General features: G+C 44.1%; 1 protein-coding gene across 1 annotated transcript; it reads left to right on the top strand.

Moving 5' to 3' along the window:
• Positions 1-12,122: 12,122 nt before the first annotated feature.
• Positions 12,123-17,605, top strand: CHAC1 (ChaC glutathione specific gamma-glutamylcyclotransferase 1). The gene is made up of 3 exons (XM_090033410.1): positions 12,123-12,381; positions 12,492-12,527; positions 12,798-17,605. The coding sequence occupies exons 1-3, from the start codon at positions 12,193-12,195 to the stop codon at positions 13,230-13,232; spliced, it is 660 nt and encodes a 219-aa protein (XP_089889536.1). The 5' UTR covers positions 12,123-12,192; the 3' UTR covers positions 13,233-17,605.
• The last annotated feature ends 3,404 nt before the right edge of the window (positions 17,606-21,009 follow it).

Raw genomic sequence — 21,009 nt, 5'->3', positions numbered from 1 at the left:
CACAGTTTATGGCAAAAAATATTGTTACTAATTTCTTTTTCATAACCTTGTACTTTACACTATTAAATTTCATCCAATTTCAAGTACTCCAGTCCTCAAGATCTTTCAGTTCTTCGTTTATTTTTCAGTTTTTCTGATCTTCTACTGTATTGTTAGTTCCTCGCAGCTTTCGGTCATTGGCAGCTTAAATTAGCACGCTCCTGCTTTTTCTGGCCGGGTTAATGAAAATATTAAATAAAATCAGGCACAAGACTTGTCCTTGAGGAACTCTACCAATCTTCTCCCTTAGCCTGATGTTTATCCTTTCAGTGCCATCTGTTGTCTTCCCTCCTTTTTCCACTCTCTTACTTCCCTTACAATTCTTATACTAATCCTCATCTTCTACATCTTAACTAATAATGTGGCACTGTATCAAATGCTTTATAGAATCCCATACAGCTGATACAAACTGCATTTTCCTTCTTTATAAAAATATCAGTTATCTTCTCAAAGAAAGAAGACAGCTTATTCTGGCACAATCTACTTTTGGTAGACCCCTGTTGCATTTTATTCTGTATTCCATTTAACTCCATGCTTTTAACTATTCTTTCCTTCAACATTTGTACTATATTTTTACCTACTAGTAAGATCAGGCTACTGGGTCTGTAGCTCATATTCCTTTCCTTTACTAAACCTGGGTACTGTGCTTGCTATATTCCAGGCAAGGGGTGCCAGCCCTGATCTGGTAGATGTATAAAAAAAACTTTGCTTCCAGACTTGTGAGCTAGTTTGCCCACTCTTTCACCACTCTGGGATACAATTACCCAATTCCCCTGTTTTGAGCACATTAAACTAATAGAAATTGAAATGATCACATTTCTGTGCATAAGCTGGCTAGACACTAAGAACCAAGGAATGAACACCGATAACTGACTTTATGGCATATACTACAATTATGGTATATAGGGATTCCTGAAATTTTTCATTTGCACTACAGGTGATAAGGACCCCTCCTCCCTTCTGATAGGTCTTAATCACCCATCAATCAAACTTCTTTTTTCTGCTAATTGTTTTTCTGCTACCTCTGGGAATATCCCCTACTCCAATCTCAAACCCCTACCTACTGTTCTTAATTGTTGCTGTGCCTGCTTCTTTCCTCAGACTTGATGATTATTGCATTGAATTTGAAAGCTTGTCTAACTTTATCCCAACCATGAAGTAGGACCAATAAAATAGATCATTCACATAATTCCTGGTATCACATAATTCATGGCTACAACATCACTCTAACTCCCCCAAAACATTTCTGTACAGTCATTCCTATTAGTCATTCCTGACTTTTGTTACATTAATCCTACTGAAAACTGAATTAAAGTATTCTGTTTTGGGACCATACTCCGAACCCCATCATCACTGCATCACAGCCCTGATTCTTCTGTTTTGTTCTCTTTTTGTGTTCTCTTGTTCTCTTGTTATTGTTTTTATTATTATCATTTAATAAAGTTTTTTATTTAAATAATGTAACTTTTACTATTTCTTTATTTTTCCAAATTGAATTCAGCTTCACTTGTAGCAATTTTCACTTTACCTCTACACTTTTCTGGCCTCTAAAATAGTCTCCTTGTAAGTTCTCTGTTTGCTCGTAGCATGCTTTTTGAGATGATGTCTGAGGTCATCTGGTTAGGGAAGGTCTGGGGCCTTACCTTACAAGGTGTTCCTCCTTGTTTGCAGTGCAAGTTCAAGGTATTGCTTTTTAGCTTTGACTTTAAAAATTCTAAACACCTTAAGTCCCAGAGCCCTTTCATCCTGAAGATTTCACTAACTTGTTCCCTTAATATTTCAAAATCTGCCAACTTTGGAATTAAAAGCTTATTACCAACTTTTTTCATAGATTTCATAGATTTCATAGACATCAGGGCTGGAAGGGACCTCAAGAGATCATCGACTCCAGCCCCCTGCCCAAAGGGCAGGAAGTCAGCTGGGGTCACAGGATCCCAGCAAGATAAGCATCCAATTTACTCCTGAAGGTGTTCGATGTAGGTGCTTGAATTGCCTCCGATTGCAGACTGTTCCAGACCTTGAGGGCTCGGACAGTAAAGAAATTCTTCCTTATGTTCAGCCTGAAGCGGTCTTGCAGAAGTTTGTGACCATTCGACCTAGTTATCCCTTGGGGCGCTCTGGTGAACTTCCCCCAGATCCTGGTGGTCACCCCTGATAAACTTATAGGTGGCCATCAGATCACCCCTGAGCCTACGCTTTTCCAGGCTAAAGAGTCCCATGGCTCTCAGCCTATCATCGTAAGATCTGTTTTCCTGACGTCTGATCATGCGCGTGGCTCTCCTCTGGACTCTCTCAAGCTTCTCCACATCCTTTTTGAATTGTGGAGCCCAAAACTGGATGCAGTACTCCAGCTGCAGCCTTACCAAGGCCGAGTACAAGGGGAGAATGACGTCCCGGGATTTGCTCGAGAAGCATCTATGGATGCACGCCAGCATTTTGGTCACTTTGTTAGCCGCAGCATCACATTGCAGGCTCATGTTCATCTTGTGGTCAATGATGACCCCCAAATCTCTTTCTTCTGTAGTGCTATCCAACATAGCACTGCCGAGCCTATAAGGATGCTGCAGGTTTTTCCTCCCAAGGTGGAGAACCTTGCATTTTTCAGTGTTAAACACCATCAGGTTCTCTTCTGCCCATTTGCTGAGCTTGTCCAGGTCAGCCTGGATCACCCGCCTGTCCTCTGGCGTGGATGCTTTGCCCCAAAGTTTGGTGTCATTGGCGAACTTGGCCAGTCCACTCCTGACTCCAATGTCCACATCATTAATGAAGAAGTTGAACAGTATGGGTCCCAGGACAGAGCCTTGAGGGAGCCCACTGGTTACAGGGCACCACGATGAGTGACTGCCATCAATTACAACCCTCTGGGTCCGACCACGGAGCCAATTTCCCAGCCGGCGGATCGTGGTGGAGCCAAGGCCATAACTGGCCAGTTTGGCCAAGAGGTGATCATGGGATGCCAGATCAAAAGCTTTTCTGAAGTCAAGATACATGACATCAATCTCATCTCCCTCGTCCAGGTGATAGGTCACCTGGTCATAGAAGGAAATGAGATTGGTCAAACAAGACCTACCCGCAACAAACCCGTGCTGGCTATCCCTTAGGATGTTAGCCTGGACCAGTCCATCAAGGATGGCCTCCTTAATAAACTTTTCTAAGATCTTCCCCAGGATAGAAGTCAGGTTAATGGGCCTGTAGTTAGCCGGATCCACTCTCCTCCCTTTCTTGAAGATCGGCACATTTTGTTTGTCTTTCCATTTCATTTACAATAAATCAACTCATGATCACTCAATCACAGGTTATTTCCTGTAAGTGGCTCTTTTATAATGCCCTCACTACATATCCAGACCGGATCTGAAAGAGCACCACACTTTTGTTGATTCAGTGATTATTTGGTGAAGACATCTAGCATCTATCACTTCCAGGAATAACAGGCACATGTCACTATTAGTACCATGTTTGTCAATTTGTGAAGTTAAAGTCTCTCATAATGACAATTCCCAGTAGTATTTCTTGATTACTGAGAGATTTCTGTCCCTATTGAAATCTGATCCTTGGGATGAGTATCAGACTTCCAGCACTACCTAGTAAACCCTCATTTATAATCCTTCTCTAAAGTAATTATGACTCGTGTGTTTGCATTATCCATATTCACGCAATCACTTAGTTCTTTGCAGTCTACCTCGTCATTGATGTACAATACTGCCCTATTACCTTATCTTTATTTCTACCTTTCCTAAACACTGCATAGGGGCTGGGGTGGCATGGGTGCCAATGCACACAGTTGATAGCCCAGAAGATGCAAGTTTGAGACCATAGCAAAGTGCAGCCCTGCCAGATTTTAACAGATCTGTGAATTCTGCTAAAATGCCTTGCCACGAAGACACAAAAAAGAAGGGAGGAATGCTGCATGTCTGTCTATGTCTCTATTCTGACCATAACTACTACTTCATCATGATTCTGATATTTCTCTAAAACCTGGGTTCATATCCTATACCAGTAGTTCTAGTTCCTCCATTTTGTTGCCCAGGCTCCCTGCATTCCTGCATAAATACCTTGGTTGTTTCTCTTTGGCCATCCACAATTTTCTAGCCAGGTTAGGAAATGTCACTTGTCTTACTGATGGTCTCATAGTCCTTGTTATTTATACCCCTATTCACCTTTTGTGCTTTTGGATCATAAGAATGCCACTGAAGGTTTAAGCCCCCACTCTGAGCACCTTTTCCAGCCTTGTTCAGTCACCTTGCCCCAGTGGACGTGCCAGTGTTACTCATCCTGACATGAGGGATGACCTAAACTAGGAGGTTTTCTACTTCCAGCAGGGTCTTTTTTAGCCTTAGGTCCACATCTCATGTCTTTAATCCTGCCAGACAGCACAATGTTCTTTTTCTTAGATCTGCTCTGGTGATAGGTCTGTTGATTCTTCAGAGACCTACCAAGGATCCCACACGCACCTAGCCCTGCCTCTTCCAAGTGTGGGTGTGAATCTTGGGTCCCCCTCCCTTCTGCTCGTTCTTCTGCCTGCAGGTCATTCTGTGTTCCATTCTCTCCTGAAGTCCCCTTTGCAACATCCTTATTTTCCTATAGCTCCCAGCTTCTGATTATCTCCAACATCCTTTCCTCTGTTTTCATGGGACTTTCTTCCTTTCATTTGTTCCTTTTCAGACCATTTTCTGCCGGCTTTTCCAGTGAAACAAACCTGCCCTTCAGTTAAGTTGCTTCTTCCCTAACCAGACCCTTCCTATGGCTTGTCCTGATGGTCATATTCATCACCTTTCTCAACTAACAATCTACCCTCCAGGTCCTCTTGCTGGACAGGTGTCTACAGGTTTTGAATTGATTGTGCAGCCTTCTTTCCCTTCCGCTTTGGATCCAAGTCCCCAGTACCACTGCCACCATCTCCAGCCACATCTCCTGCCCTGTCCAGCTCTGTTAAGTGGCATGTCATATAGCAGTATTAGTAAATTCCATCACACTTTCTAAAGGATAATGTACATCCCACACCTCCTACATCTAATCATGTTCCTTGTCTCTTCTCCTCCTCAGGTCACCTCTAGTACTCTGGCAGTAGCCATCACCCCATTCTCTTCCTACTCCACAGCCTTAAAGAAGAAAACATATTGGTAAGCAGATTGAATGAATCAACAGTGTGAAACACACCCCCCCTTCTTAAAGGAGGAACCTTCATATTATTTTTTTTATTATTTGTAATGTGCTGACAGTATTCTCTCTGGTCTAGGGATTCAGGGAGCTGATCAGCACAGATTATGCCTGTCAGTCTGGCACATTTCACTACCACTCTAGTCATTGCAGTTTTGTTTTGCTTGATGTTTTAAGCCACTGGAGTCCCTCCAGAGAACCTTTGCCAGTTCTTATGTTTCTCAGATAATGCTGATTCAGATCTGCTTGTCTGGATGTGAGTTAAAATATCCAACAACAAAAGTATATTCAAACATGTGTGTCCCCATCCTCTACCCTCTCATGTTCCTACATCACCTTAGATCCCCACAAGTTCCAGATCAACCCCAACTCTCCACAAAATCTCATTCAGAAACCCTGGCAATATCTTTTTCAGCTTGGTTTGTTTAAATGAACCTTGTAGAAGGTAGGGGAGTGTGGCACCTTAAAAGCTAATTCATTCAAACTACAGATGATTATTCCTAGCAATTTGTATTTATCTGACAGATATTCATGCCTCAAAAATTATTGTGGCTACAGTAAAAACTGTACAGATACAGATAGAGTAAACAGAATCTTCTACCAGTTTAAATTAGGCTACAGCCCCTGAAAGCAATAGAGCAAAGCTAATTTACACCATTCTGGCTTTGTGGATACAGCACTGTGAAATCTTCGTTTCCAACCCTGCTACAGCTAGCATCTGCTAAAGCCTGAGGGGAAAGGAGTAATTCTGTGTTTGATATTCTCTTCTCTTCTTCCTATAAATGAAGGGAAGGCAGTGCCAAGCACAGAGTTGATGTAGGAAGATAAGAGTAGATGGAAATGGGCCAGTATTTTTCCTGTCTTGGGACTGCCAATGCTATCTCATTGTCAGCATTTCCTGTGCTGTACAATCCCTTTGGTGATAACAATGTGCGTCTTCCAATCCAGTTGCATCCACAGTGTATATGTATATGCAAGAGACCTGAAATTCAAGATGAAGATAATTATATTTGTTACAGTCCATTCCCATGCATCATGCCAGACCGGTATGGTCCTGCTCTGCAGTGATTCACCACTGGCCTAAAACCCATCCAGTACCTGCTCTTATCCATGAGTCATGTAGAAATAACATATAGAATGATCACCCTGGGGGAAGCAACATGTTTGCTGGTAAATATAAACCAGGTCTTTCTTTTCCTGCCTGGGGAAACCAGATTCAGACTGGAAACCCTATGTCTGCAATCAGTTTTTTCTCCTCCCCCTGAAAGGCCAGTGGGTTAGGATAAAAAATCAACACAACAGCAGGGAGACATGTTTTCCTCCTTTCACTGTTAAGGGCCCAGTGCCATTCATCTCTATTAGTTGTCTGCTTGGCAATAGTAAACTACTAGATTTCAATAGTTTTTTATCTCCTGCTGCCATATCTATGCACTTATATCCATCCCCTCATTGCTCAACTGTCTCACTGATTCATTACCCATCCTCTCACCTATTTTATCTCAGCTTCCGTAGCATACAGGTGCTTTATCCTAGAAGCGTGCTGTCCCTGTGTTATGAACACATAAGCACTAGCAAGGCTAACAGACGCTGCAATTCACACATGCACAGACGAGAGGCTAGATCCCATTGTTTGTCTCCAGATGGGCTCATTGGCACCCATCTGTTTTATTCTTATACACGTCTCTCTCCTCTAGCACTTATTTGTTTTACTCCTGCACCCATATATTCCTCAAGGCAGTCACTTGCTCTTTCCCTACACCTGTATCAATCCCCATGTTGAGCTTGCTTTACTTAACCAAATAGAATAAAGGGAAGCTATTGTGGCAGTGAATAGGTTCAAGCCAGTCAATGGAGCTACCGTAGCAAAAATGGAAGTCTTGGCTATGTATGATTGGAGAAGGTGCTAAAGCTCCCACTGAATAGACCAGGGGTGGCCAACCTGCAGCACACATGCCACAAGTGGCACTGGCTGCCTCCGCATGTGGTACATAACAGATCAAGAAGGGGCACACTTAATATGTGGCACACTTGCCAAAAAGGTTGGCCTTCAGTGGAACAGACCACACTCCTGAAGCATATACCAAAACCAAATAGTCTCCCCACAGACTATGATCCTATTACAGGGCCGTATTCCGATATCATTGAGTAGATTTAGGCAAGCTTTCAAATGTAAAGCACTCTTCATCCAATCTGAGCCTTTGGCAATTTAATAGAATCAGAATATTAGAGATGGACAGGAGCTAATACATCACCTGCTCTATTCTCTCCCCAGTTCCCCTCTCCCCAGCAGTAAGTAAAGGAGGAGTATTTTCCATGCAATGTATTTTCTAATGCTTTACCATTTTTCTCTGTGCTTTCTCCCATATTGAGCCTCACCGTAACCTTTTGTCTTCAAAAGGAGGCTAGATAATCACCTTGCTAGGGTCGTTTGACCCCAGTACTCTTTCCTGCCATGGCAGGGGGTCGGACTTGACGATTTGCTCAGGTCCCTTCCGACCCTACCAACTATGGAACTATAAGCATTCACAAAGCCAAACTATCGTGTTCCTTCAGATCCTGCCTTAAAATTCTCCTAGGTCATGAAGTCCATAGACAATCTGAAAATGGTTAGACTTCTGCTGTGGTGAGACTACTGCCTGGCATGCTGACTAATATTGTCTCCTTGTCTTTGCCTGCCTCTTTATCCATCTCTTATCTCAAACTTAAATTGTAAGTTCCTTGGGTCAGGGCTGTCTCTTCATCTGGTGTTTGTAGAGCACCTAGCACAGTGAGGTCCTGCTCCATGAGTGGGGCTCCTAGGCACCATCGTGATACAAATAATAAATGATGCAAATGATGATAAGAGTATGAAGAAGCATTCTGGCTGTTGAGAAAGACAAGAAGGAATGGAGTTAAGAATGCTGTATAGGAAGAAGCTGAAAGAACTGGTAACAGTTGGCATGTATTATGTGAAGAAAGAAGGTCCAAGGTCCTAAGAAGCCTGAGTAGCAAGGAGGAGGTCATGGAGAAAGGTATAAATCAAAAAAAGTGGGAGAATAAAAGTAAGCAGGGTGTTATTAAGGCTAGGCTGGTAACAGATCAGCTAAGATAACAGTCAAAGAGACTGTCAGGTGTGGCATATAGGACAGAAAGATGTTGTCCTACATAAGTGTGAAGGGGTAGTACAGACATGATGGTCAAGCAATGGGGTGAAGTCCCCAAGGCTAATGTGTCAAAGGAAAAAAAGAGGGCAGAAAGAATGTCCAGTGGCATACAGAGGGAGAGAGGAGGAAGAAGCACTCAATGATATGCTGAGAGTTAATGGACTGATGGCAGGAGGAGAGCCGAGAGAGTGCCTGGCCATGAAAGCCAAAGAAAGGCAGGTCATTGAGTGAAAAGAAATGGTCAATGTTGCTGAAGGCTGGGGAAGGGTCAATAAAGTATAGGCACCAAAATCTCATTAGAAAGAGGTAGCTGAAAACCCTTTTCAGTGGAAAGAGAAAGTTTGATGCCAGGTTTGATGATGGGTTCCAAGGGGAAGTTTGGAAGTCAAGCCAGAGGCTATAAACAGGCTATTCAAGGAAATTAAGGGCAGATGAGGGAGTTAGGGTAACAGTTAGAGTTGGGGTTAGGCATATACAAACAGAACAACTAGACTTGGTCTGTCTCAACTCCTGTGAGTCAAAATGGGCATTTTACACTGTGCACTACACTGACCGGTCAGACACACAGCTAAAGGAGCTGCTCGCAGAATCATTGCAACATGGTTACCATCCTAGTATGGACAGATCTTAACAGTGTCTCCATAACTTGGTCAAAACCCCAGATTGTCTAAACCCCAAGCCTTGTTATATGAACAGTCTCAGGTTCTATCTATTCTTTGAATGTGAACTGCGATATAATCGGGTTCACTGGCTTGGTTATAGCTGAAGTGTAGATGTATCCCACACAATTTTTGGATTCAAAATAGTTTTAAGGCATCAATAACTAAACACAAGCGTAAAAGCCCGTAAAAAATGATGGGCAAAAATAGGCTACTTGTTACAGAGTATCACGTTTCTGTTATCCACTGTGTCATTAAGAACTTGAGCTGTTCTGCCTGGTCTTCTATACAACAGGTATCCATCAACATTACCAAATAGCTCCTCTGTAAACTCCTTCGGATATTTCTTCAGACACTGATGATTTTCCATGCACAGTGCCATGAACGCCGCATGCACCCAGAAGCTGGGGGGGCATGGCGAGCTCCTGCACGCAGCAGCAGCGCTGTTGGTGGCGGGAGTGTGACAGCGGGAAGCAGGAAGCTCCCGCAGGCAGCCGCAACACTGTCAGCAGCAGGGGGGGGGGGCATGATGAGCGCCGACCAGCAGTTGGCGACCACCCGCAGACTGCCAGCGGCGGCCAGCAGCAATCGTGGACTGCCTGCAGAAGCTGCTGGCAGTGTCAGCAGCAAGGGGATGGGGTGGCTGTGGGGAAAGGCACCTTATCACAGGGGGTGCACCGCCACACTCAGGGGGTGCACAGGCACCCCCTATGTGTTGCCAATGCACAGTGCATTTGGATTCAATCCTCCATACAGTCTGTGAAGCATACATTTCATCACAATAATCTTTGCTCAACAGGCAATGCACTGTTGTACGATCAAATGTTTGTTTCAAAGTTCTGGTAATGCTCGTTATTCCGATTTGTCATCAAATCCCACAGATACTCTGGAAATGGTCTTCTTGGAGGCAGAATCACTTGACCCTTATGACAGCAACTCCAGAATTGGCCATCTGACAGTCTTTCAGCTTGAAAATTTAAGGAGTTACAAAATTGGCACACCACGTTCATCAATCTACAACTATTCTCCTCAATTTCATCTTCAGTGAATCTATTGTTGCCTACTCTTTCAGCCTGTCTTGTATTGTCTCTGCGAACCCTTTGCCTTTCAATTGCATCTCTTCTATGATGTCCTCTTTGCTCATTTGTTCGGTTTTGTCTTACTCTTGCCATTCTTTCTGGCTCAATTGTCGCCTATTCTCTGCTTCACCTTGGTAAGCAGGGTGTTATGGGTTAAAGTTAAAGTAAGGGTGTTAAGGGACAAATTTTGTTCAGATACCAAGAGTACTGTACCATAACTAATTGTAATCAATCACTAAAAGTCCAGAAAAGTGAGTGAAATATGAGTTTTTGAATGTGACAGACGGAATGACAAAGACACAAATGAAGCAAATTATTATAGAAGCCTATCTCTTCTTCACTTCTGCTTGTTCCTTGATTCTGATATTAGAGGCTTTTGTTTCACTTAGTAGTTAATATTAACTTCTTAATAATCAAGTACAACCAAGTAATGGTCTCAAATGAAGTTAAATAGATTGCCTCCACTGTCCCAAATTATCCTCACTCATACATTCAACTTCATGTATGGTTGGTTGGTTACAGCAGACGCTGTCTTTTGTCAGCCCATGACTTCCAATGGAAAACAAACAGATAAACCTGACACTGATGAGCAGCTACTTACATGAGGAGTTCCAGTGGGACTACTTGGGTGAGTAACAGCTCATCAGTGTGAGTAAATGGCTGATGATCTGATCCACAGCATTCACCAGACTGCAATTTGGTAAACAGCCCTTTTTGTTCCCATAAAGGGAAGAGGAAGGTATTCTTGTGGTAAACCACTGCATGGCTTTGGTTCGTCAATCTCCAGCAAATCATGTCCCAGGACCCTGCCAGTATTCCTGTACTTTCTGTGGAACATAAAATACTGTTGATATTCCAGAACACCTGCGTGAAAATAGAGCAATCAATTCCCACCATAGCCCTCCGTCATAGCTGTGGCTTCCTCAGGGAGAAACGCAGTTTCTAACATGAAACTTCCACCCCTCACCCAATCCCTTCTTTGGACTTGATCAGCACTTGCAGCTCCCACTGAAGTTGTCCTGCATGTCTCAGGGTCAAGAGAGTGAGACCTTCAAATTACACTGCTGTCACCATGTCTGCAGATGTTTGGAAAGATGGAATGAAGGCAGATCATCTGCTGGAGGCTGGAGAGGTGCAGATGCTGAAGCTGCATAATTGATAGGTCAGAGGTTGCAAGTTTAAGGCCTGTTCCTGGCATTTATCTGACTGTGCAAGACTTCACCAATGTGTGCCTCGGGCTGCCCATCCATCAACAGTCAGCGATAATGATACAGACCCCCAGCTCCTCCGTGAAGCACTTTAAAGCTGCTGATAGAAAGTGCTGTAGAGGAGCTAGGTGCTGGTATCTGCTCGCTCTGCTTACTTCATCTGGTTTTCAACTTTCATGCAGGCTGGGGCTGTCTAAACACTGCTCCCTGCCCCTGAGAGTTACAGGCTGGCCTGAGATCAGCCACCAAGCAGGTCATTAGCACTGGGGGGCAGGCGCAAGAGGAGTGGGGCTCCAGCGCTCCGGCTCTGCAGCTACATCATTTAGCCATCTGGCAGGTCATCCCAGGTCGTTCTCCACTGCACAGCTGCCTGCTGGCTTCGGCCTTTATGTCCCTTCACTGCGCCTTTCTTCTGGCACCGGCTCTGTGCTCAGGTGGCCCCGTCCTTATCACAGCGCGGCTGACGCCCTTGGGATCAACCCATTTTAGTGACTGGAACACCGCGGCGCCCGCCGCCCGGCGCGCAGGCCCCGCCCCTGCTCCCGCCCCCGCCCTGACGCAATCGGCCGCCCGCTTTGCTCCATGCTGCGCTCCGCGCCGCGAAAGAGCCCAACGCGGTTGCATCATTCGCCAAGAGTGCGCGAGCTCCGCCCGGCCAATCCGCAAGGGGTCGGCTTCCTCACGAGATGGACGGCGCAGCTACCCAATCAGAGCGGGCGGGCCCCAAAGCCGGAGCGGGACTGGGGCCGCCGATTGGGCCAGCCCGGCGCGAGGCTGACAGTGGGGCGGGGCGCCCCGAGGAGCCGGCTTATAAAAGGCGGCGGGCGCCAGCGGCGCGTTACAAAGCGCGCAGTTGCGTTCGTAGCGTAACACGGAAAGTCCTGCCCCGGTCCGGTCCTGCTGTGCCATGAAGCTGCTGGAGTTGCCCCCGCAGGTGCCGCCGGCCTCACAGCAGCCGCCGGTCTGGATCTTCGGCTACGGCTCACTGGTCTGGCGGCCCGACTTCGAGTTCAGCGCCCGCAAAGTGGGCTTCATCCGCGGGTACACCCGCCGCTTCTGGCAGGGCGATACCTTCCACCGCGGCAGCGAGAAAGCGGTACGGCCGAGGCCGGGGGTGCGGCAGGGATGGGGATGGGGATGGGGATGGGGGCGGGGCGGGCTGTGCCTCCGCAGCGGCTCCGCACTAACCCTGTGCCTTTCCCGCAGCCCGGGCGCGTGGCCACCCTGCTGGAGGACTACGAGGTGAGTACGGCCGGGCAGCAGGTGCAGTTCATGCAAAAGATGCTCTGACCGTCCGGGTTGCTTGGGGTGGGGGGATGACTCCCTGTCCATTGCCCCCTTCTGGGGCCCCTCATCAGCTGTCCTGCTCCCCTGGGATGCGGACAGCTCAGCTTAGGGGTGACTAAGCTCCCCCTGCCTCCCTTGTGCTGGATCAGATGACCTCAGGTCCCATCCAGCCTGGCTACTCTCTGGTCTGCAGCATCAGATAATCTTCCTTGCTTGCAATTTCAGGCCTGCACGTGGGGCGTTGCCTACCAGGTCTGTGGGGAGCAGATTGCTGCATCGCTTCAGTACCTGAACATGCGAGAAGCTGTTCTTGGGGGCTACGATACCAAGCTGGTGAAGTTCCACCCCCTGGAGAAGGATGCTGATGAGCCTATTCTGGCCTTGGTTTACATTGCCACACCCCAGAATCCCTCCTACCTTGGTCCAGCCTCTGAAGAGGACATTGCTGCTCAAATCATAGTCTCCAGTGGTCGTGCTGGCCACAACATGGAGTACCTGCTACGACTGGCAGACTTCATGCGCTACTTCTGTCCCCAGGTGGAAGATGAGCACTTGTTTTCCATTGAGGAGGCCATTGTTTCTATCCTACCTTGTCTGTGCCACAAGGAGGAGTCCTTAGAGGAAGGTGAACATCTCTCAGAAGTCAAGGGACTAAAATAGGAGGTGCTCTGGAAACTGCAAACAGACCTGAGGGGCAGAAAAATAAGGACACTTTCTAATTCCAGTGAAATGCTGAACTGGGAGAGGGGGGACAAAGAAGGGCAAAGTTAGTGATGTAGGTCAGTACAGCTTTCCCACTTGCTACCTGTGGAAACCAGGTCACTGCTGCTGGTCTCCTAGCTGGTTTAGGGATTAGGCTGGTTGAGTTAAGATCTGTAAGATTTGGTTCTGAGTTGATGCAAGCATTAGCTTCTCTTTGTTTTCTTTTGCTAATGGGGAAGGAAGCAATTCTATTTCCCTTCTTATTTTGGACATCAGTTGAGCAGGACAGAATAGAGTTTTAAACAGTATGTGGTGGCCATTCTACCTCAGACTGGCAAAGCTGCTTGTACAGTGGTGGGGACTGGAATGTGATTCATGTCAAATGAAAGCATCTTCCCTTTTCTGCCACCAGTACCATCATTTGACTTAGAAGTGTAATGCTGGGGCTTCTGTGCAATATTTAACTTAACTTGCCTCTGTAGGCTCTTATGGGTCCTACTTCGTCTTAAAGGAACAGATGAATGCATTTATTTTTGTAACTTGAAAATGTATTTATTGTAAATGGGTATAGTGTATTTCCTTAAAGGAGAGGTTGGGGGAGGGGGGGTGCAAAAAGGCCAAGCTTTCTGCTTAGAGGCAGCCATCCTGCAGTGCAGGGTGTAGCACAGATTCAACCTTGCATTTGTGCTTTCTAGCTTCAGATCAGTTTTCTGGAGTTAAGCTGCCTTTAGCAAGAAGAGCTTTACTCAGAGCTTCCACTGACCTTATGCTGCTATAGACCTCTTAATTTAACTCATTTAGGAATGGTTCTAGCTGTATGGAAAACATCTGTGTGATGCAAGTCCTTGTAAGAATATGGTATAGAATAAAAGCATTTTGACTCTCCCTGCCCTGATGCACAGACCCAGTACCCAGCTGTTCTAGATATATAGGTGTAAAATACCTATATATCACCTAGAGAGAAGTTAGGAATTCTGTTTCATACATGCTGGAAGTTTAAGGTGATCTTATGTGTCTTGTGCAGTGCCTGGGCTGCTTTCAAGGACTAAAGCATTTCTGCGTACCTTGGCTTGACAGGCTGAGGAAATCCCCTGATAGCATTGGGAGACTGGAGCTGAGGATGTGTTACTACAAGCTTAAACTCTTCAGCTTCATCTAGGAAGTTACAGATATTAAATTATTTGTAACAAAGCTGCTACTATTTCAAGAGGTAGAAGAAGCCTTCTAAAGCATGGACTCCTGAAACATGTGGAACTGGTCCAAGATGGCTTGTGTTTTTGGGGGAGGTGTTTGTTTTGTTTTGTCTTGTTTTATTTTAAATACCTGTATTTAGCAGGGAAAGAGGAGGGAAAATGTTACTGTGGCTTGTGTATAAGGAAGTAAAAATGTATTGTGCCCAGTAATAAAACTGACATTAAAGTAAAAAAAACCCAAACACATGGGTTTCATTTTTGGGAGTGGCAAATGAGAAAAAAATGCTAGTGTAAATCACAGAGGCTGGTACTCTGTGTGAATGACTGCATAGCATCCTTCTCGCTCCATGACTAAGCTAATGTTCCTTACCTTAACAATTTTTAGTGCAGATGGCAAATGCCAACCAATATCATCTTTCCCTACCCTCTCTTTTGTTTTGTTTTTTTAATCTGGACTGACATGGTCTTTCTTTACCATCCACAAAGACATCACCTCTGGCTGTTTAGTGCTGACATTTCTTCAGATATTCTGGTTTCAGCAGACCATAAGATCCTATCTTGAGAGAAGGGGGAAGATTCTGTCTGGTTCTTCCCCTGGTTCTAGGCTCTAGATGTCAGAGGCCAACTTATTGACCTTTAAAATGTACTGTTTAAGAAAGATTAAAAGTCGGGCACCAGAGGCGCAACATATAGTAGCTCTGGCCCTGGATAGTGCTAGCTGCAGCTATTTTTCTGCTCCTTGCTCCCCCTCCCAGTTGTGCTGCTGTCTGTTTGTTTCTTAGGATGCCAAGAAAGGCTTAAACACTGTGGCCTGATATTTCCAAGAAGTGGTTGTGAAAGGAGAAGAAATGCTATTAATTACAGTTGTTCTCTGCCTGTATGTAGAAAAGAAAAGAGAAAATTCAGGCAAGTGTGAAGACTGGAAGAATTGTATATAAGTTAACATAATTGGTGCTGATGCTGGTTGGCTGCAGAGCTGCCCAACCTTTTCTTAAACTATTAATCTTTATCTCAACCCAGGAGCCAAGCTGTCACTATCCTTCAGTGTTCTCTGCCAAAGAGATCTGGGTTAGGGAAGTGCAAGTGCACTTCATAAATAAGTAGTCTAGCATTCCTAAAAAGGGCTAGCCTAGTATCTTGAAGCCCCACTTCAGTGATGTAGGTAAAATGCTTCCCTGTAGAGCCTGCTAATAAGTTTCCTCTCATGTGAACCAGCAGCAACTCCCATAGTCATGCTAAGCGACTCACTTCTGGCTGCTAAACTGCAGCTACGTCTACATTAAATGCTCATATCCCAGCTAAGCTGACCTGTAAGTGCCCATTCCTCACCCAGGTGTCAACCCTTCCGGTCTGTCAACTCCCCCACCCCCAGCTACAAAGCATTCTAAGGATTAATAGACCACATCACCTTTTCAGGAAATCTGTCAGCAATAAAGGAAAAGAATAACATGTACTAAATAATTCTTAAATAGAGCATAACTAGTCTCAAAAACTGCCACACTGCTGAAGGCTGCAGAAAGACTAGATCTGCCACAGGGGAGAGTGAATACTCAACAGCCAATCAGTATTGCTGGTAAATTATTGTAGGGTGAGAAGAAAGGAAGTTTTGCTTCATTTCATTTAGCATAAATTAGCACAGTAGGGACTACAGCAGTAGTTGGTAAGAGATAGTGAATACTTATTGGCAAGACTCTGCAATGGAAATGTTCCTTCATTTGTATTCTTGCATTAAGGGAAGGAACCAACAAGTAAAACACAAAGATACAGGGCTGCTCATAAACTATCATCTTTACTTTGGATTGGACTGTTTTTAGTGTAGCAGAAAGCTCCCTTCATACATTTCCCTTCTGGACAGTGATAGAACAGAAGTTCCTTCTTGCCTGTACCCCCCATTTTGTGCATTTCTTTTTCCTTCAATGTATTGGCAGAGACCTAGCATACTCATTGCATGGGTGTGGCAAGGCTCAGAGCAAGCCAGAAAGCTGAAGTGGCTTTCTGTAGGAGAAAAACTACATCTACATATCAATTAAGCTGAGTGTCACTAAAGAAAACAAAAGACAAATATCCACTTCAAAGACTGTAAATATATCCTGGTGCTGACCTAATTCACTTGCTGTCCCCAGTAGCCTTTGATCCTCAGTACCTCACATTGCATTTTTATATATTTCTAACAGTGCATTTTTATATTTCATTTGTCTCAACTTTACCATGGCACGTGGTATGTTATATTTTTAAACCCTTAAGGAACATACTCCCTGTAAAATGAAGTTACACCCTATACCATTGTTAAAATCTGCATTGAAATTGTAATTGTAAAGTGATAAAATCTGCTATATTGGGCGGTCCCTTGAATGAATGGGAGTATGAATGACAAACCAAGTACCTCTGGCTGTTAATTGACCATAGCCTAGCCAGAGGAACTAACCATTACAAAACTCTACAAGCCATTTTAGGCTAATCAAGCCAAGGAACTGATTCCTGGAACTGAGCACCCACTCTATAGACTGTTCCTGTAACCTGTTACAATACAGTCATTAGGTCAATAAAGCAAGGGTGGACTCCCAAAACTTCAGGTACCAGTGGGCAGAGATCCCTGCGACTAACAGCTGTCATGCACTACTCAAGACCTCCAGATTGGGCAGCCAAGATGATGCTGGGGGGATCACACAAGCTGGGGGGATCACACAAGTTGGCCAGAAAGGGATAAAAGGCAGTGAAGCGTGACCCTCAGTGGTGCCCTCTCATCCAGCACCTGACCTACAGAGACAGGAGGACAAGCAGGTGACCCCCTTTGCCTTGAAGGAAGCTGACCATGGACAGCAGACTTCAGGGCCTCAGACAGGTAGATATACTGATGCCAGTGCTCTCACAGTCACTATAGCAGCTACTATATACTATACTACATGGGTTTAAATGAGTGAGTGCATGTGTGTGTGTGCATGCTAAGGTGACCAGTACCACTCATCACTCAAAGTTTGCATTTATGATTTTATTGGTAACTTCACATCCCATCCAATAAACTAGAATTTATGATGATCCTAAGAGTTGGTCCTTTGTAGCCAACAATAGTATGAATGGTGGGTGAACTTTCACCCCACTCCCAGCTCAGTGGGTAGAGAAGGCAATAATTATTCCATTCACATCATTACCTTGTTACCACATCTCAGCAACACTGGAAGCGATGACACAGTATTACGGAGGTTCTCCTTCCTCTTGTGAACTTTCCTACACTGCAATGCTCATTGCGTTTCAGTCAGTTTTTAAATTTAGATATTTCTCTTCCACATTCAGCCTCTGGCAGTTTGTGTGGAAAGAGGCTGGACCCTGCAATGCTCAGTGCACATCTCAGCTAATGTGATGTGTCAGGTACATCCCTTCACCTCCCAGACTTCCCCCCACCTGACAAAGTGGCCAGGGTGACTTGTATCCAAAACCAAAAATGAAAATAGTTACGTGGAGGCAATATCTGCTCAACTACTTCCTCTTTCCCCACAGACTGCCTCTGCTTGTGCCTTTTTGACATGCTCTGTACAGGGAAAACTGTGTGGCTTAGTGAATAGAAAACTGGACAGGCATTCAGAACAACTTGGTTCTGTTTTCACTTCTGCCACCGATCTGCTCAGTGTCTCTGCCTCAGTTTCTCTAGCAGTAAAAGAGGTTAATCAATAATGCAGACCCACTTATAAAATGCTTGGAGCCCTCTGATGAATGGTGTTGTTATATCTATATTCCTCCATTGCACTTCAAGTGCATCCTTCAAGTCTCCTACTAGCAACTCACATCTGTTGGATTGCCTCTGACTGGTAACCATCCTCATCCACTTACGAAGTCAACACATTTAAACAACGTATAATATGTTTAAGTCTAAACAGTGCAGCACAGTTCACACAACTGAAGTGCTTTCTTGATCCCTCTGCTTTTTCTATATTCATTGTTTGTTTAGCACAAAAGCTTCACACCATAGGGAACATGGTCTCCATTCACTGTTCCTGTGCACTACATCAGAACAGTAGGATTTTACAACTGCTTTCCATTGGTATAACTCACTGAGTAAAGGGCAAAACAATAGGTGATCTTCAACATAAATCTCTTTCAGCTGCTTCACAAATAAAGAAAAATAATTTAACATGGCTATCTGATACTAGGATGACCAGCCTCAGCTTTTAGCAGTGTCAGTTCCAGCAGGTGTGTGTAATTCAGTGAGCAGTCTACATTCTTAGTTATAAATGTTATCAGCACATGGCTGCATTAAGCGGAAGTCTTCCAATGCAAGTGGCCCCAGCATCACTTGTTCTTTGACTGAGATAGTGGGGGTCTCTAAGGCAGTAACAACTTTTGCCATGGTCACTTACTATCTTAAAGGAAATCTGATGCCTAAGCAACTGCAGCAATAAGGGGAAGATTGGTTTTCATACTGCAACAGGAATCAGTTCAAGCAAAACAGACAGATGTTACTGTGTACTAGTCAAAAAGCTTCTAAATAAATTATAGGTAAATCCCTCAATTATGCACAAATCCTAGACATCCCAAGTAAAATAAAAATGATTCTTACCATGGCCAGGAGACCTGTGACAAAATTGTCACAAACATCTTAAAGCTCAATTCAATTTATGATGGGAAAGGTCTATGCAGATGTTAGCTTTAAAATCACTTTATGCTATGATCTATTTCCAATCTGCAGATAGGAATGATCCATTTCCTATCTGCTCTATTTCCCAAGTCAACACCCTGATTCCTAAAGGTACAAGAAACAAGGACTGACCAAAGTTTGGATTGGGAAGTATGTTTTTCATTGTTGCTTTCCAAGTTATTTTGAATGATTTAGATTCTTGTAAAACACACTGGACTGAGTGCCAGCAAACCTCAGGTGTTCTCTATAAATCAGACAGGCATAACACAGGGTGTGGATGCACACATTTCCACAATACATCCTCCTGCCAGTGTGCCTCAGCCTCAGTACAGACACTGATACCTTTACAGCAGGGATGGCAGATAATTTGCCAGATTCATTTAAACCTGGATCATTTCAGAAGGCCACTCAGCAAGGATGATGGTGGCTTTAGTGATGTGGATATTTTGTCCATTAGAAGTTGCAACATGGCAACAGCAATGGCTTCAAAATTAAGCCTAATTTTGATGCACATCCACTAACACTGGGGAAAAAAAATCCCAGTTTCAACCTCAAGTATTAAATACTTAATCTTATGTCTCAGGACAGTGATCAGGGAAATCTGAGGCTATTGAAACTAATTTTTGAATTATGCATTTTCAGAGGAAATATTTTTATTGTACACAATGCATAATTAATCTGTGGAACAAGATTGTGATGACCACAAGATATCACAAAGTCTAAGAGTTTAGCAGGATTCATAAAAGGATCAATTATTTAGGTACATAATGAGCCCTGCCACAGTTGCAGTAGGAAGGATATAAAAATATTTAGGATAGTGATTTTTGTTCAGGATATAGGCCAACCACTGATCAGATTAAGAAACTGCCTATATGCGCAAGGTACTTACAACTAACTAGACATCTACATGACCTTCATTACCTTAGAGTCTGAGAACTTTCCATAATTGCCCATTAAGGAGTTTCCTCCTTTGAAATATCTGGTACTGAATAGAAAGATTACAGTATGACAACCCCTATGATTTCTGCCATCACCTTCTCATGTACTTCTTACACCGGCACACAGCCATCTTCGCCATCTTATGTTCACATGTATGAACTCAGACTTACTGCGTAGGCACAATCTCCCCTGTAGTAAGATCTCCTCAAATTCACCTTCGCAATGAGCCAACCCAATTCCATCTATTACTTGCCAGCTATAAATCAAAGACTTGTTGGTCCTCATTCTAATCCCAAAAACATTCGAGAGATTTTCTATATCTCAGTTTTTACATGTGGTCTCCAAGTATACTTATTTGCCACACTAATTCCCACTCTAAATCAGAATGCGACGCCCTTCATATCTTGCTTCCGTTCCCGGTGTGGAACCGTGGCCCAGCCAATCACACACCACTCAACTTCATCTGTGACCTGTCTACAGTACAAACATTATCTACAAACAGGCGTGCCACCCCTGCATCTTCAAAACAACACTCTAATTCCATAAACTAACACTCTAATTCATGTACTAACACTCTAATTCTGCATAAAGGACAAAGTCAGCAAATATTTTAAACACATCACAGGTGCCAAGATTAGTTGCTTTACCAGATAAAGGGGAAGAATTCAACCCATCCTTAACTGAATTTCCAGATGTTTAAACTTTGTATTTTCATAAATTTGACCTTACTTGCACTTTCTTGTCTATCAGACTTCTGAGTATTGTTTCTAAAAATTGTCGTAAAGATCCGTCAAGTAATTGTTTCATAGTGGTTCCACTCAGCAGCTGTTGGGATTTTCTGCTACCAAACAGATTGAATTCACTTTTTGCTGTGCTAATATTTCTAGATCGATAAACTCAACTTTTTGAGTAAGGTTGTATAGGGGCCTTAGGGTTTGTGGGGAGGAAGTAGGATTTCTGGAGATGCTGCAGA

Source organism: Crocodylus siamensis, chromosome 2, assembly GCF_052110815.1.
Source record: "Crocodylus siamensis isolate JL-2025a chromosome 2, ASM5211081v1, whole genome shotgun sequence".
Classification (NCBI taxonomy): Eukaryota; Metazoa; Chordata; order Crocodylia; family Crocodylidae; genus Crocodylus; species Crocodylus siamensis.
The sequence above is the reverse complement of the archived record's forward strand: the minus strand, read 5'-3'. Positions and strand labels throughout refer to the sequence as shown.

Excerpts from the sequence above, each read along its gene's own strand:
- CHAC1 (XM_090033410.1), top strand. The coding sequence starts at position 12,193 with ATGAAGCTGCTGGAGTTGCCCCCGCAGGTGCCGCCGGCCTCACAGCAG. Across the intron at positions 12,382-12,491 it reads ACCGCGGCAGCGAGAAAGCG|CCCGGGCGCGTGGCCACCCT; the intron begins GTACGGCCGAGG and ends CCTTTCCCGCAG. Across the intron at positions 12,528-12,797 it reads CCCTGCTGGAGGACTACGAG|GCCTGCACGTGGGGCGTTGC; the intron begins GTGAGTACGGCC and ends TTGCAATTTCAG.